General features: G+C 42.1%; 1 protein-coding gene across 2 annotated transcripts; it reads left to right on the top strand.

Moving 5' to 3' along the window:
* The first annotated feature begins 643 nt into the window (after positions 1–643).
* Positions 644–17,778, top strand: LOC105392796. Of its 2 annotated transcripts, none has more exons than XM_011564479.3 (12): positions 644–808; positions 1,454–1,572; positions 2,710–4,451; positions 4,537–6,910; positions 7,122–7,300; positions 7,561–7,756; positions 7,952–8,390; positions 8,477–8,562; positions 8,640–10,094; positions 10,288–10,534; positions 13,363–13,485; positions 14,075–17,778. In XM_011564479.3, exons 2-12 carry the CDS (start codon positions 1,534–1,536, stop codon positions 14,134–14,136), a joined length of 6,942 nt encoding a protein of 2,313 aa, XP_011562781.3. In that variant the 5' UTR covers positions 644–808; positions 1,454–1,533; the 3' UTR covers positions 14,137–17,778. The 2 variants fall into 2 exon arrangements, with proteins under 2 accessions (XP_011562781.3, XP_037978536.2); XM_038122608.2 differs by having other exon boundaries at positions 8,462–8,562.
* The last annotated feature ends 383 nt before the right edge of the window (positions 17,779–18,161 follow it).

Here is an 18,161-nt window from a genome sequence, read left to right as displayed (position 1 = left end):
TAGGAGACGAATAGCACTGATGTAAGAAGGGATAGAGTGTTGGTACCTGCTCCATTACTTCCCTCAGCAAAACGTCTCTTTCAACGCTATTAAAGGCGTTGCGTATGTCTAATTTAATAATTATGTGATCGGGATCGTCACTGGTAAACGCACGAGTGGCGTGTATGGCCGCTTCACATCCAAGTGCTGTTCCAATTCATCTTGTTTTAGAAATCATGACTCACATTCACATCTGCCTCCATTGTTTCTATTTTAGGGCTTAGAAGAATAATCTAGAGTAGTCTGCCCAAAGAAGTTTTCTGGGTTGGCAATACCCGTATTATCGATTTTTTATATTTTTTTCTTGAACGCTTCTTGAATGTTTATGGGCAACGCTTTCTATATTGTCTATGCTTCAAATTTAAAAAAAAATACGTCGCCATAGAGTAATCTACCATAGACAAAAAATCAAATACCATATTTATTATTTTAATTTAATGTATTTTGTTATTAAATCCTACAATTCTATATTAATTTAAAATATTAATTAAATATATGTTTTTTCAGCTACTTTGAATATGTAATTACGTCTATTGTGAGATAATATCATTTAAAAGTATATCATAAAACCGGAAGTTATTTAGTACTTCGACATGGTTCGTGAAACCCCGTTGTTTTGTATGGAAAATGCAATGGCCGCCATCTTCGACTCTAGTAAATGTTTTGGTCGTAGTTGGGAACTTTGAGTGCATTTTCCTATGTGCTATGCAATTAATTGATAAAAATAGTTTCGCTGAATCACTGGTGTTATTAATTCATTGGCTCTAAGGTTAGTAAACGTTTAAATAAGTTTTTTTCCAGAAAAGTGTTTACATCTGGATTTCATAGATCTTTCCTCTTTTGATTCTGCCGCAGTTCTTATTTAAGCTTTACTGCTTCGAAAAACTTACGCTAAATCTTTTTAACATCACATATTTACATGAAATGTTCAAATGTTTAGGCTATAATTACTGCCTCATTTTCTAAGTACATAACGCATTCCCCTTTGTTACTATGCGGGCTTGGGTAAATTATTCAGGTCCCTAAATAGTATATTTTAGCTTAATTCTCACAATATTTTCGATATAACCCATTAAAACCAGTGTATGTTTACATTTTTTAATGTTTATCTGAAAGACATTACCAATTTCGTGCTACAATAATGGCGGCAGTGGATTAACCTATCTAGTTATTTTATGTACTTATTGCGTCTCCGTAGCATCCGGGACTCTTTATTTTGATGTATTTCTGTATATTTTTCCTTAGGGAACAATTGAAAGTGAATTTCCATTAGTTTCTGGAACAATGACCTCTACTGCCGTGCCTCAATCATGGTCTATCCATACATATTTGGCCAAGAAATACTATGATGTGCATCGCGTTTATTTATGAGAAGTGAAGATTCAGTGGTAAAAAACCCAATTTTCGATTGCAGTCTCAAGAAATAAGCTTGGAGGCAGAGGAGCACTTCAAGGCATCATCTAGGGCTTGACCCAAGATGATGATATTTACACCATGTCAGCCTCATCAGAATTTGAACCAGCGGCCCGTCAAGTAAGTAAAAACATTGTTATTCAATTTAATTTTGGTTCAAGGTGTTACATCATAGATAAAAGTGTACATTTTAACCTCTTACAAATAAGTATTATTGCTCCCAGAACTCCATTGCTCTATAGATGCTTTGACCAAAAACACATTGCATTATTGAATAATGCAGCCCACAACATATCCATACCCCACAATTATCCATGTGATTATTTCTAAACTGTCCATCGTGCATGTCTTCGTATATTTAGTTTTTACATAAATATGATATAGGTTAATCATTCATTACCTGTAAGCCTTCTTGTTACAATCAATCTACAGACTATATAAACTTTTATCCAATATAATATGTATTAAATAAAGGAGATTTGAATTTCTTGTGTATTTATTACTGACCTTTAGTTTAGATATACATTCATGTTAAACTTATTATCGGTAAGTGCAGTGAACAAATTATTTTGTGTACCATCCCCAGTAACAAAGTTTGCTTCTATTAGTTGCTCGTGAAAGAATAATATCAATAATAATAGACAGATTATTTGTATACTATACACTTTAATGGTATATTTTTAGTTTTATGTAATTTTATCACACACTAGCTGTTCCCGCGCGCTTCGCTTCGCCTTAAAAAGTTTTCCCGTGGGAATTCCGGGATAAAAAGTAGCCTATGTTCTTTCCCAGGGTCTAGACCGTATGTATACCAAATTTCATTCAAATCCGTTCAGTAGTTTTGGCGTGAAAGAGTAACAGACAGACAGACAGACAGACAGACAGACAGACACAGTTACTTTCGCATTTATAATATTAGTTAGGATTACAAAATTAGGACACAATGATATGTTAGTGAGCTTTCAACATTACTTCCACTATGAGGCTAAAACAGTATGTTGATCAAATGTTAATAAATGCACTCTGTATGTTTGATTGACCCAGACAATTTATAAGCTTTGTATGATACCCTCATATGAAATATTCAATTTTCAGGTTAATTTTGTATAAACCACATTAATGTAAATTACACTCTACTTAATATGCTACATTGTTCAGAATGACTGTGAACTCTTACAATTATTATGTATTTTGATGACCATGTATGCATTTCTATGTTAATTAAGTAATATCTACAGAGTTGATTAATTGTTACAGGACTTCGGGCCGACCACCTCCAATGAACATGCATTTGAAAATGTATTGGAACATAAACTAGCGGATAATATGAGTTTCCCTATCAGGACTCCTGTATTGAGGGCTGTGCCCATATCCCCTTCCGGAGGAGACCCTGAACCAGACTCTACAAACCCTGAAAATGCTGCCTACTCTGCAAATGCAAACTTAGACAGAGAAGTGGAATACCACATAAGTGAAAAACCTTGTGACACAGAGATGTCAGTCGATACCCTTTCTGGTATAGTGAGATTAGAAGAAGGCACTTTAGATAATGTGGGCCGCATTACTTATCCTATAATACAGGATGGGGAGGACTCGAGTGATGCCCATTATGCAGACAATGCTACTGCTACCCTAATCCAGGCGCCTCTGAGCTCAGCAATTGTTCAGAATGTTGCAAAATTGCCTCAAAACTTCACAATAAATGTGGATGCCACAGTAAGCAACATCACTGCCATTCAAAATGTGTCCCCTGACGTATCAGGCGGCAGCCAGACCCTGTGGCTACCCACTCTTCTGGCCACTAGTGCACCCACAGATAACAAAACTGAAGATGATATATCTCCCACAAGGATGTCACAGTTCATAATAACCAGTGAAAGTTATGTTTCAAACGATGCAAGCCAAGCAGGCTCCCGACGAACCAATTTTGTCACAGAAACAAGCTACAGACCAAAAACCTCTAAGGTTCAAATACTTAGCAATGTGTCCATACCCAAGAATTCTACTGCTTACTCACAACAATATGTCACACAAGGAAGTAAAGACATTGCAACCCCCGTCTACACTCAGAATCATGTGTATAAATTAAGTACAAGTGTTATATCACAAAAACACTTCAATAATTCTGTTCTTAGTGGTAAAACTCCCAAATCACAATCATTGATTGGTTGCTCCCTGGCACCCACCATCGTCAGTAATAGTCCAGTCAAGAATGTTTCTTACAGCCAAACTTTTACTAAGAGCACAAATATTAGTAAACCATTAAATAAGCTAAACAACGGTGCTAATCTGAATGCAGTGGTGGCAGCTTCGTCTGGCAACACACAATGCCATATCTTATCTCGTGTCGTTTCTGGACCAAACAAGTTATCAGTGCATACAGGAAGAAAGTCCGTGAACACATTCAAAAGCTCAAAAAACAGTGCACTGTCTAACACTCAAAAGCAATCGAGGGCAATTAAAATAATACAGCAAACTGGCTCAACTAATAAGTCGGATGGCAAGAATTGGCCGGTTGCCAATGTGGCTAGCTACAAAAGTCAACAGCCGGCGTACGGCGTCGTTGACACCAACAGCTCGAAGATCATTCAGAAAGTGGGCAGCCCCACTCACAAGCTACCTACTCCTATGTCTATGCAAAAAACTGCTACTAAACAAGAGCGCATAGTGCTCCAGTCGCCTTGTGGACCGGTTCTTATCTCCACAGGTCCCACAAGTACAAGCCATCATAAAGGACCACACTATGTGCAGTCTGGACCGACGCCTAACTTGCGATACGTCCATGCATATGGAACCACTCAAGATTCAAATAAAACTCCCAACATTTCTCAAGTATCAGCCAATCAACAACTCACTGCACAAATTCTACAGTCGCTTTCACAGCCCAAGTTGATGTTGGCATCGACCCCAAGCATTACCAATCACAGTGTCGTGTCGGCACCAGTAATTGATGAATATGTAGATGTTAAACCACCTTGTTACCAGAGAAGGATTGTATTGTAAGTATTTATACGAATTATATAAAACAGTACCACTTTGTATTAGTAAAAAACATAATTATTATAATGTATTTTTTCTTTTTAGCGGCGATCCATCAACATTACTGACGGCAGATGACATAATAGGCATGGAGGAGCGTCCAAACCTCTCGGAGGAGCTGCGGAGATATTCTTACCAAAACGTGGCGCTCGTCATGTTGGACCACACATATTCTCTACCGGCTCAGAAGCTGCCGGCCGCGTCCCCGCCCGCCCCAGTCGTGCCGCCCGCGCCCGTCGCGCCCTCCCCGCCCAGCCCCATGAAGCAGACGTCACCAGTAGCCACCACCATAGCTACCTATGAAGTCCAGCACGTACAGCCATCAGCCGTCCCCACGAGCGTTATCGGACCGCCCGTACCCGCTGCGTCGGTGCAAATGTCCCTCTACAAGCCGCAGCCGCTGGCGGCGCAGGACGACGACGCCGGCTCGGTGATCTCGTCCGTGGAGGGCGACCGGGCGCCCGGCGAGCGCGGCGGCAGCGACACCGAGACCGCGCCCGAGGTGGAGGAGGAGGGCAAGACGCGCTGCATCTGCGACTTCACGCACGACGACGGCTACATGATCTGCTGCGACCGCTGCGGCGAGTGGCAGCACGTGGACTGCATGGGCATCGACCGCAACAACATCCCCGACGCGTACATGTGCGAGATGTGCCAGCCGCGCCCCATCGACCGCCGCCACGCGCGCGCCATCCAGATGCGCAAGAGGGAGGAGCTGCACGCGCTCGGCGCCTCCGACTCCGACTCGTCCGAGTACGGCCGCTTCCCGGGGCTCGCGCGCCGCAAGCGCCTGCTCACCGTCACCACCTACGCCAACACCAGCGGCGCCTGCGCCACCTACACGCCGCCCGCGCCCGCGCCGCCGCCGCCGCCCGCGCCCGCCCTGCCGCTGCCCAAGCGAGGGCCCAAACGACCCAAGAAAACCGAAGTCATCAGAAAAGGAACAAAGAGGAAGCTCTCCGAAAAGAGAGTGAAACGTAAGAAGGAGATGATGATGAACAGGAGCAAATACAGCTCGAGTCTGTCCAATCAGTCGCACTGGCAGGAGTCGTACGAGTCGGCCGTGACGAACCACTACAGCCCCGAGTTGCGGGCCAAGATCATCCGCTACAGCAGCAAGCTGGGCAGCTCCCCGAGCATGGCGTCGGCCATCACCGCGCACCTCTGCACCACCGTGCCGCACGCCGGCGGGAAAATACTCATCGCTACGAAAGACTTGAAGGAGAGCACCCCCGTCATAGAGTTACGGGGCAAATACATGCTGTCCAATCAGCACAGGCCGCAGCTGCAGAACGTGGGCCGCGCGGGCAGCCAGAAGCCCGGCCCGTTCGTGTTCTTCTACCGCCTGCCGAAGGACAATACGCAGATATGTATCGACACTCGCACGTACGGCAACGAGGCGCGCTTCGTGCGGCGCTCGTGCAAGCCCAACGCGGAGCTGCAGCACTGCATCGTGAAGGGCACCCTCCACGTGTACCTCGTCACCATCGGCACCATCCAGTCCAACACGGAGATCACCGTGGGCCACGACGGCACCGGCAGCAAGCAGCCCTGCGCGTGCGGCAACCCTAAACACTGCAAGGTCAATGGACTCAATTCTATGATGCCGCGTAAAAGTATTGATTACCCTCCGAGAGAGAAGAGGAGCAGGAATCGTTGCACCAGTGTGTCGTCATCGCCTATGTCGCCTCCACTGGGGCCGCCTTTGACGCCCGTAAAAGAAACTCCGCCGCTGCTATCACCACCAATAAAATCGGAGAAGAAATCTCCAATAAAACTGGAGTTCAAGCTGATGTCTCCCGTGAAACATGCAGTTCCGGTTCTCAATTTTGACCAACCGATGAAAGTAGAAACAGAAATCAAGGAAGAGAAGCCAGAAATAGATCTGATGGCCAAAGAGGAGATGAAGCCGGAGGACATAGACGAGCCGGACTGCGCCGCGCCGCCCGAGCCCACGCCGGTAGTGGAGACGCCACCGGAACCGCCAGCAGAAGAGATCAAAATGGAGATAGTCGAGGAGCCCATCGCGGCGCCCGTCACTCCAGTCAAAGTGCCGTCACCGGTCAAAGCACCGCCACCAGTCAAAGCATCACCACCGGTCAAAGCAGAGGAACCTATCAAAGAAGAACCGAAAGTAGAGAAGGAAGCGGTCCTATCTGAAGAAGAACTCGAAAAGCCGGAGAAGCCGTTGAAGTATTTCCCGTCTGAGCCTGCCAAGGAGGTCGTGAAAGCAGAAGTGAAGGTGGAAGACGAGAGGCCCATGACTCGCGAGCTGGCGGCGCGGTCGGCGTGCCACGACCGTTCGGCGCGCACGTCGCGGACAAACTGCGTCACTAATCAAGACTCGATGGACGACAAGACGGACGACTCGCAAGACAAACTGCCCGCCAAGACAAAGGATAAGGACAAGAAGAAGATGGTAAGTGCAGAAACTCGTTATTTATTTTACACGATTGATACCTACGCTACTTAAAGGTGCAGATTTTATTATTTTAGTATGCCTGTAGGTATAGCTCAAAAAAACCCATGCATATATGCAGATTAAAACAAAAATTATAGTTTTTTTTCATAATTCCTTTATATTATGTAATAGAGAATATCAGTTCTATAATGTGACTTATTACTTGCAGACGCGAGAGGAGCGCAAGATGGAGGCTATAATGAAGGCGTTTGAGCGCATGGAGAAGGCGGAACAGAGAAAGCAAGAGGTGAAAGAGAGACAGAAGCGACGCGAGTCCGACCCGCACCCGCACGCCGCTGACAAAGATGAAGAGGAAGACACACATGCAAATACCAAGCGGAGGAGGAAGTAAGATTCATATTCCTTTAATTTTGGTAGTTTTTTTATTGTACATAGTGTTCTGGGACGCTTAAGTCTAAATCCTATCGTTCTAAATTTTTTGTTTTGGAATATTACTTCAAATTCTATGTGCTTACTGTTTTTGGGCAATGTTCTGATTACCTACATATTTTAGATCAGAATTGTTGCAAATAATAAAATATCCAGTCATATTTATTTCAAAATTTACTAGTTATAAAGCTGATACTAACAATAAACCCCACTTCTAGGCGCAAAGGCCGTGCGCGCACCACATCACAGTCGAACCGGCGGCGCCTGAACTCGGCCGACAGCGACATGGTGACGTCAGGCGATGAGGCGCCCGCGCCACCCTCGCCCCGCGCCTCCCCGCGCGCGCCCCCGCGCCGCGTCTCCGCGCCCAACCAGAACACGCCGCCTGAGCGAAACAGCGACGCTGTCAATGAGGTAATAAAATACAATACAATTTATTTGCACCAAGACGAAAAAAAAAACAGTACAAACAGGCGGCCTTATTGCTTATAGCAATCTCTACGAGACAAGCTTTAATTACTTAATACTTTATTTCATTTTCGTACTGTTATATTATTTGGGAGTTACAATTGTTGAGCATCGTTGTTTATAAATATCATTTTGTTGCAGGACCTCGGTCTGAGCTCGGCGTGTCTACTTGTGGAAGCCGCCGTCGGGTCCGTCGAGTCCGCCTTCAAACTGCCAAAGACTAAGAAAACGATGGCCAACGAGTGGGTGGGCCGCTCGCCCGAGCGCACGCCGTCGCCTTACCGCTCGCCTTACAGATCTTCACTTGTTTCTGCCACTTCATTAGAGAGCCTAGTGCGAGTGGCGTCTACAATGATTGGTGATTTGTCTGGTGGGCAGTCGGAGATGGAGGAGCCGGCGTCGCCGCCGCGCACGCCCGGCCGCGACCGGAGTAGACCGCCCAAGAAGTCCAAGAGGATTACGCGCCAAGTGCCGCCGCCCGAAGTAGAGCCCGTCACGCCCTCCGCGCCGCCGCAGCACAGCGCCAAGAAGAGGTGGCTCAGACAGGCCATTAGTGAGGAGAGCGACTCGCCTGTTGTCGGTACGTATTTTGTTATTCTATTGTTGGTAAAATTGGCTAATGAGTTCGGAATTACTATAATTGAAATGTAGAAACTTTTGTTCCAGAATCACCGCCCAACGAAATGATAACGCCACTTAAAAAAAGGCGACTAGCGCGGGAATCGTTGTCCTGTGAACCGCATATTGTGCCTGTAAGTATTTTTCAGTTTCCTTCCCATTTTCAGGTGTAGTTGCCCAGGTCGATACTAACAGAACATTACCTCAACAGTGTATAGAAGAGACGTCGCCCAACCTGACATCGGAGGACTCGCCGGTGAAGGACGAGAAGCGTCCGGCGGAGCGGCTGTGCAGCGCGCGCTCGCTCATGGAGAGCCTGTACCCGCGCGACCGCACGCGCTCCGACAGCGGCCAGGGCTCCGACGACCAGCACATGGAGCATCTCGACATCCTCAACCTCAACCTGCGCGGCCCGCACGACTCCGAGCACATCCGCCGCATCATCGGCGTGCCCGTGCCCACCGGCCCGCCCGTCATCACCAAGCTCGAGGACATCAAGACCATCAACAACAATGTAGGCGAAAACACGCCCTGTGAGGAGAGCAACTACAATAAAGTCGTCCCCATGGAGATTGACACGACGATCACGCCCCTTCCGCTGGTCAAGGAGAGCGAACCTCCGAGTGAAGCGAAGGACGCGGGTAGTCCGCAGGAGAAGAAGGACGGCTCGCAGTCGCAGTCCGCCGACACCAGCGGGAACTCCTCCCCGCAGCGCGACGAGATGGACGACATACAGAAGAAAATACACTCCTTCCACACGGAAAATATACTCATATTGAAGAGCAGAAACAAGAAGCCGCCAAAAGAGAAACGCAAGAAGGTCAACTTGAATTTTGATCTCAACATGGTGGATGACCAAATCAGTATTCAGTTGCGGACGGAAAACGACTCGAGCGAGTTGAACGGAGATGTCCATGAGGAGGGGGACCCGAAGATACACTATGTGACGACGGAGAACATCCCCCTGCCGGCCGTGGAGACTATACCGTTGCCGGCCGAGCACGTGCCGCCCCCGGAGGCGCTGGGCGCGGGGGCGGGGGCCGGGGTGGGGGCGGGGCCGCCCGCCGTCGTGCCCGTGGTGGCGCCCGCGCTCATCCCGCTGCCCGACGAGCCGGGCCCGCCGCCCGCAGTACCCATAGTCGACACACGGGAAAACGTCATCAAGACCATCGTCTCACCACTCCCCAAACCCGAACCGGTGCCACCTCCCACCACCACCTATCATGACAAACCCTCTATATTAGACAACACAACAGTACCATTTTCCTCGAGGTTCAACTCGACGGGCCTATTCTCCGGCATATTTAGCAATATGAACCAGAGTTACAACTTAGATACGCAAATTAACGATAATGTGCCTAACCTTAACATAATAAAAAGTGCAATAGACAGAACGACGAGTTTAGACGGTAGTTTATTCGAGAAGGACAGTATTACGGCCAGTGATGAGCTCAAGAGTGTGCAGGAGATCTTGACACGTGTTAACAATATGGACTCAAATAACAGTGTTTTGCTCTCGGGAGTGCTGAAGAGCTCGGACCAGGCGAACAAGCCGGGCCCGCTGACGCCGTCGCCCGGCAAGACTCCGAGCAAGTACTGCGCCAGGAGCAACGACCCCCGGCTCAACCCCCCGCCTGTCGACAAGCCCAAGCCTGTCCGGAGAAAGGTAACATTTTCCATTGTGATACCATAAAGTTTTTGTGTGTAATGTTTGCTGTTTTAAATATTGCACATATTCAGTAGTAAAATGTCTTCAGATTAAAATTTTACACATAATCTCGCAGCATTTACAGTAACTTCACCCCTAAAAGTAACCTCTCCAGCCAGAAACCCTTACTAAACCTCCTACCACTCCACAGCTCTCTATATCCGAATACCGGAAGCGGCACAAGGGCCCTCCCAGTACCGACCCGGAGCACCTGATGAACCTGAACTCGTCGAGCAACGAGCCCACGCCGGGCGTCGGCGAGTGGTCGTCGGAGTCGTCGGGTGCGGGTTCACTGTCGCCGCTGCGCCTCGAGGCCGCCGCCGCCGCCGCCGCTGACGACCTAGAGCAGAGGCTGCATCGAGCGCTCGCCACTACTACTACAATTGTTCCGCCTAAAGGTTCGTTTCTACTATGTCTATCTGTCTTTGTGTAAGTTTTCAGGAGATATAGTCAACTGTGCCCTCGATGTTCTATATCGTCCGGAAATATAAACGCAAATTCATATCTATAAACGAACATACAAAATGATGTCGCTATTTGCCTGGTCTTCGCAATATTCGTACCAGCAATGTAGGGTTTTGACTTATAAGTAGCTTATTGGGAGAAGTATTGCTTTATATTCTCCAATAAAGTGGCAATGAAGCTGTCAGAATGAGATAACACTTTTCCGGTTGTCGAGTCTCCCACTAATGTCCTGACAGGAGCGTCGAGAGTAATTTGATGTAGCTTTTTATCCCGCGCGCTTCACTTCACTTTATTGGATTTCTCCGGGATAAAACGTGTCTGACAAATTTTATGCATACAGTTGTATAGGTAATCATTTTAAAATCGGTTCTATATCTAGCGATATTAAAAGTTTGAAACATCGCAAGCCCACCAACTTGATATTAATATTAGTATGAGACAAGGCTTGTTTACTAACAAAAACCGGCCAAGTGCGAGTCGGGCTCGCGCACAAAGGGTTCCGTAGCAGCAAAATTACAGTTAAATCAACCTATCTCAAAAACTATAAGAGATACTTTGATCAAACCAAAAATCGTTGAAAGAGTTAATTAGCATGCATCACCTCTATTTTTTTTAGAATTTTATACCCCGTAGTTATAAAAATAGAGGGGGGGGGACATACTTTTTACGACTTTGAGAGCTGATATCTCAAAAACCGTTCACTTTAAGAAAAATGTATTTTCGAAAACTTTATATCATTTTAAAAGACCTTTCCATTGATACCCCACACGGGTATGTACATCGAAAAAAAAAATTTCATCCCTCAGTTACATGTATGGGGGGCCCCACCCCCAATTCTTTTTTTTACTATTTAGTGTCATTTTTTTGTAGCGGTTCATACAACACATATTCCTATCAAATTTCATCACTGTAGTACTTATAGTTTCCGAGTAAATCGGCTGTGACAGACGGACAGACGGACATGACGAAACTATAAGGGTTCCGTTTTTGCCATTTTGGCTACGGAACCCTAAAAATACTGTTACTACTGGTTTAATGTAAGTTCATAATAACGACAGTCAAACTCAATGATTGTACATCATTTAAACAATTAGAGGATGTAGCACAAACTTTCGCTTTGTTTTGTCTCGTATCAACTCCCGTTGTTCTCTAGTAGGTACATACTTACTAGATATTTACATCGTCTGACAAGCAATTTAGTCAATTACGCTACTTACGGTAAATCGACAGCAAACTCGATTCTATGAGCTAAGAAGTTCAATATACGCCAGTAATTGGTAAGGAATAGAACTCAAAATATTATCTCCTATACGTTGATCGTGCTATGAAGCTATTAGTTCGTGTCGACACATCGCGTGTTATAGAGTATTTGAATAATGTAGTTTTTATCGATAGTTCCTACTTTATTGGCAGTGCATTTCCTTTTTTTCTATTTTTTACACATCGTGGTTAATAAATAAGAAATCGATCACTCATTCATACCTAACCTATAAACTTTTATGAATCCGTGTATTAAATAATCTAAATAAACAAAGTAATTATGAAATGCGATATGACCAATGATTTCAAAAGGAAGGATACGCCCTTCAGAACATTTTACTCAAACCTTCTTCATACAAGCCAAATAACTGCCATCTGTCATAATTTGTTGGAACTATGTCAGAGCCGAGCTACTTATCCTGACGACGCAACCTTGTACGTGCGTTCATATTTTACCGTCACACCGGACAGTAGGTACATAATAATATGAGTGAGTTGCATGCGGACGTCCGTACAAGGTTACATCGTGCGGCCATTGTAGCCTTTGGTAGTAAAATAATTATCGCTTTAAAATGTGTTTATTTATTAATTAAGGATGATACGATATTCCATATTCCTTTTTGACCTTCGTATCATAGTTTTTGTAGCCTTTCACAACAAAAATAGGCATATTTACACAAGAAACAAAGACTCATCTCTCCGTCACAGACAACTGTCGACTGAGGACCGTTGGCCCTAAAATGTCTATTTTAGGGCCAACGCGCGGGTGCCATTTTCTTGAGTGGTTTGGCCTGTCCTTACGCAGTAATATATATGTCAATGGATATGACCCTCTTTATCGATTGCAGTCGTTATGTAATAAACATAAATGCAGTGTGTTGATGTTGTTGCTTTTACGGCTTGTCATGTCACTTGGTTACCGCAGACTTACAAATTGAGTAACATGTTTATTTGCATCAACATGTAGGTACTCATAACTTACCAAATTGTTGGTGCTTTAGTATGATAAAATGATAGCGAAAAATAACATTCAAAGTTGTATAGTTTATTAAAACGGCATAATTTAACCATTATACTAAAAGCGCAAGCATCGCTATCTGTGAGTCACTGTCAGACTTTAGAGCGATTCGGCCTTGAAGCACCGAGTACACAACATATACAATCATACATACATACATAAGCTTAATACGTAGTTGTGCATGGTATAGGCACAATTGCGTCGCACGAGGCCCGGCATGTGCCAACGACGAGGGATTTTATTTCCTTATTCGATCTGAATAGCAAAACTATTATTTTAATCAACATTTTGTATGCCTAAAGACTATCGATTAGGATTTTGGTATTTTCAGAGATATTGAAAATAGATATGATAGGTGGCGAGTGGCTGGCTACCAGTAGTCGAATCAACCTCATAACTAATATTGTCTGAATTTTTTTGTCCAGTTCCCTTTTAGTCTAGCTGCTCTTGTACATTATCATAAACAATGCAATTCGATTCTAGGTGTCTTCGACGCGCAGCCTACAGCCTCGGAGAGACAGCGGGAGAACCTGAGCTCGCGGCTGCGGCGGGAGTTCGGCCTGGCCCTGCCCGACGACGAGGAGTCCCGGCCGCCCACCGACACCGGTACGACACATAGCGCCCCAGGCAATGCCACACAGCTGCCAGTAGACACCATCAATACCATGCACTTCGGCATCGTGGGGCAAATAGACGCGTCGAATGTGACTAGTGACAAGCGCGCGGGTCCCGCGTGGAACAAACAAGACGTGTCACTCAAATGGGGACATCGGGGTCCGTAGTGTAGTTCGAGTTGTTTTAGTACAGTAAATTTTTAGTTTAATCTACATTATCGCATATATTACAGTTTATAATGTTAGCAAGTATAGTTGAAATGTACATGTAGTTAATGTAATATGTACCTACTATTATTTTATTTATCCATTTTATTACTAGATTGTATCTTACTATTTATAACCATAAAGCTTACAAATTTAGGTCGTAAAATAAATTCAACGAGAAAAAACCTACCCTTTTAAAGCTGCACTAATATTCTTATTCCATTTTAATTCACGGCAGAATTTTTAATACATATTATAATAGATATTAGTTAAAAAAATCCAAATAAAACTGACCATCTTGACTGTGGACGACGATTGCACGTTAGTACCTAAAGTAGTGAATGAAATGTTAAAGTGATGCCTTTGTCCGACAGATGGGGCCAGCGCGGCCGGTGTCGGCGCGGCCGCGGGCGAGCCCAAGCGCTGCGACAGATAGACCCAGCTGCTAAACTCCACAAACACTTAATATTATGTAAAATAAATATTTTTGTAAATCTCGCAGCGCCGCCCGGCGGCCACTCGATGAACTGCGGCGGCTATCAACCTGTAATATAATAATAATTAAAGTAATTTTTATATGAACTCGTTTTTAGAACACACCGTACGTGCGGATTGTATATTTCTGTTAATTCTTATCTTCACGGTTTTTCTGCAAGTACAAATTGTTTTTATTTCCCTTGTAAATATTGTATATAGAAGAGGTAAATATAAGATGACGTGGTGAAAATGCGTCGGGTTTTTTATAATATGTATATGTTATATTATTTTTATATATGTAATAATGTTTATGTATCTCAACGATATGTTTATTTATTAACGATCTAATATACGTAGAGCATCTAGGGAGCGATGGCTAGATTTTTTGTACGCATAATGTATAAGTAACTAAATTATAGTTGTTTTTTATCGTTTTACTTTTTGTAGCGTGTATAAAGGGTTTCGGACCCGAGCTAGGGATCTAGGGCTTGTCCTATTGTTAGTGGTAACGTGTTACATGTGTAAGTATTTAGCGTTTCACTACCTACATTAGCCATTTGTAGAGGTTAAATCTGTGTTAATAAAGTTTAAGCTGGAGTGATCAGAGTTTTATCGGTCCACATCACAATGGATTGTTGCAGCTGTCTTATTAACATGTTCTCATTAATTCTCATTCAATAGTCTTTAGCAAAGAATTTAGAGTAGTGACTGTGACGCGCTTTTGCCCACATTATTTGTGTTTAACATCGTATCAATTTCGCAGGCTTACATTATTTTCTTTGCTAATAGATGTATAGGTTTCCCTTGTGATTTTTTTATTATACTTAATTTTAATTGTGTCAGTGTGCTAATGCAACGAATGGATGTTGTGAGGACCCCTTTTGCCTGCCCTCTGGCCCCAGTGATTTAGAGCTTGCATTATACATACAGACAACACTTTGCAAAATATTCTGTTTGTTATCTTCATATATTTGATTTAATTTTATAGTTTTAGCTTATATTTTAGTTTTTAAAGCGTGGCCTAGGGTTTAAGTGACAGTCTGAATTTAGTTGATGGAAATTAGTCGTGCACCATACATACTCAGAAATCCGATTCTCAAGTTTATTCAATTTAATGAATTCACTATAACGTAAAAAAGAAAAATATTTTTGGTCTGCGCGTGATTTATTGATAACTTCTATTATTGATTAGTTCAAAGCTATTTTATTTCATTTATGAAACAAACTCACTCCTAATTTCTTTTAATATCTAGCTAGAGTCTTTTGCAAGAGTACCTTGAAATTATTTTTAATACTTAATTATATTGTTCGATAGTGGATTGATATCCTAGTAGTGCGATATAGATCTCCCAGTGAGTGGAACGGTTCGGCCTGTGATTGCTCAAAATGTTTACCTTTTTCGGATTGTGTGCTTTTTGTATGAACACTTCCTTCTGATTGTAAAGATTTTGCATCAAGATATTATGTGTAATGCATTTACTTCAAGATTTATATATTTGGTCACCGATGCATGTTTAGTTTGTTATTTATTTACAATTTAACTCAGAAAACTCGTGTAGATTATTTTAACGTAAGATCATCGAATTTTTCACGGACATCTATACTATACAGCTTAATATAAATTGAAACTAAACTATCATTTAAATGCATAATATAATTTTAAAATGTTGCAATAATATGCCTAAAGGCGATCTATAGATAGTATTAAATCTACATAATAATATTTGTCCGCGAACTGAAATCTGAAGATGAGAGTATTGTATAAAAAGTATTGACATGTTCTTCTGTAGACTTATTTTCAATAACCACAATCTGTAAGTAAAGTTGGTCTAAATGTAGCTTTATAGAGAACGCCTTTTGTAAAGCTAATGCGGCTACCTGTCTGCATCACTGCGTCCATTACCTAATATTATAGTGAGTTAATATATGCTAGGTATACAACTATACACTGTCGGATGTGTAGCGCATTAGCTTTACGAATGCACTTCTAACTGCACATGTTTCAGTAGTAAACTTTAGTATTTCCATGTGATACTTTTATTAATCAGTAGAAATGTCTGTAAATAGTTTCAATATAATAGTTAAGCAAAACAATATTTTGAGACAGTGATCATGTGATTGTATAAAAAGCGCACTTTCTGTATCTATCGATTGCCATACTTTAGTTTTTACTTACCTACCTTTTTTATTTGTATAATTTTTTGTGATTGCACCCCACCTTGTTATCCGAATTTCGTCTATTATGAGATGTCGATGTAACAATGGAATATTTTGCAATATATTATTTTTTATCGTTAAGTGGATCATAAAAATAGTAGAGCTGTATATTATCGAGATGTTAAATATTATTTCTTTCTTAATGTTTGAGCTAAACATGTAAAATTTTAATAATAATATAGAATAAAAGATGTTATGATAATTAATTACATAAAAGCTTTGTTTGAATATTCTGCCTTATCTTTCGGTCCCTTTTTAGCATCTAGGGATAGGATGTGAGTTGTAATTACGTAGATATTATGTAGTACTGAGTCTGAAACCTAGTCATTGTGAGATAGGCGTTTTGACTTTCTACATATCTTGGGCATCATAAGGGTCATGGTGACAAATGTATTCTTTCGACGTTTATAATATCTACCTGTGCTACTTCAGTAGGGGTTTTGACATTTTGGATGAGATGCAGACGGCACGGGGAAAATAGTCAAATGGAAATACATACCTATTAATAAAATATTAATCTGAAAGTTGAGATTTAAAAAATTAAAAAACACGATATTAAAATTAACATTTAATCTTAAACTGTGACTTAAAAAAATATCAACTAATTATACCTCTTTACTTAGAATTAACATACCTAACGACCAACATATAATCTAGCTTTACAAATTACTGAAATTACTTAAAAAAGTAACAATTTCCATATTAATGAATGCTTAGGTAAAACATAACTCAGTACACATGAAATACCTCAGTCTTCGGAAAAAGTACACAATGTAGAACGGGTGATTGATCAGTAACAATTAAACCACTTTCCACTTTGGAGAATGTTTTTCACCGACTAAGAGCTAATCTCCTTTACGTAGGCAATCCACCTTCAATATGTACTATCTCAAGGTAGTTTTCCATTTTTAGCTAACTTATCTACCTATATTTTCAGGAATGAGGATCTCTAAATATAGGTACGTATATCATCCAGTACTATAATAGGTAGGTACAAACAATGTTGGATTTATACCTATAATATGTATATGCTTTGACGACATAATGTTTCCCTATCACAGCCAAACTCTACTCTCACACAATTCCAATCAGATATCGTTATTATTATTTAATTACCACTACCTATACAGGTGGGTGGCTAATCAGTTAACATCACTTAAATTTCCATCATGCACGAAAATATCATAAATTCATAATCAAGAATCTGTTTGAAGTTGGACCTATGTAATGATTTGGCTACAAATTACCTCCCTTTGTTAGGTAGAGAGGGTATAATGAAAATTTATTCGGTGTCATAAAAATACGTAAGTAATAGTTTTTAACGTTACCTACTTCTACTTATGAATCAGGCACTGTTGGAAATCAAATATGATAAGTTAGTGTATAAACAAAAAAGACTATAAATAATTAAAGGAATGACTTCAGAAACACTCATGCAGTAAGTAACTATTTACAATTTATGAGATGATTGCTAAGCCTATTTTCATAAAAACTAAACATCGAATTTTAAAACATCGATAGTAGTTATGTAGTATCAAAATTTGAAATATTTTAGATATAAGTAGATACTGAGCTCCACTTGGCATCATGTATGCTTCAATAACAAAATGATTTAAGTATCTGTTTTCAATCTCCAGGCTGTAGGGTAGAATAGAGATGAACTATGACTCTGTATATTCTTCTTAGCTTGTGAAGGGCTTAATTACCCAGTCTGATTAGCCATTATCCATAGTCACTGACTACCCTGTATTCCTAATCTAAACATAG

The sequence above is a fragment of the Plutella xylostella genome, chromosome 22 (genome assembly GCF_932276165.1).
Source record: "Plutella xylostella chromosome 22, ilPluXylo3.1, whole genome shotgun sequence".
Classification (NCBI taxonomy): domain Eukaryota; kingdom Metazoa; phylum Arthropoda; class Insecta; order Lepidoptera; family Plutellidae; genus Plutella; species Plutella xylostella.
Note: the sequence above shows the minus strand (reverse complement) of the source record. Positions and strands in the feature narration are given on the sequence as shown.

Bases quoted from the DNA above. Each gene is read 5' to 3' on its own strand.
- LOC105392796 (XM_038122608.2), top strand. From the start codon at position 1,534: ATGTCAGCCTCATCAGAATTTGAACCAGCGGCCCGTCAA. The intron at 8,563-8,639 runs GTAAGTATTTTT...TTACCTCAACAG, and splicing joins GTGAACCGCATATTGTGCCT to TGTATAGAAGAGACGTCGCC. The intron at 10,095-10,287 runs GTAACATTTTCC...ACCACTCCACAG, and splicing joins CCAAGCCTGTCCGGAGAAAG to CTCTCTATATCCGAATACCG.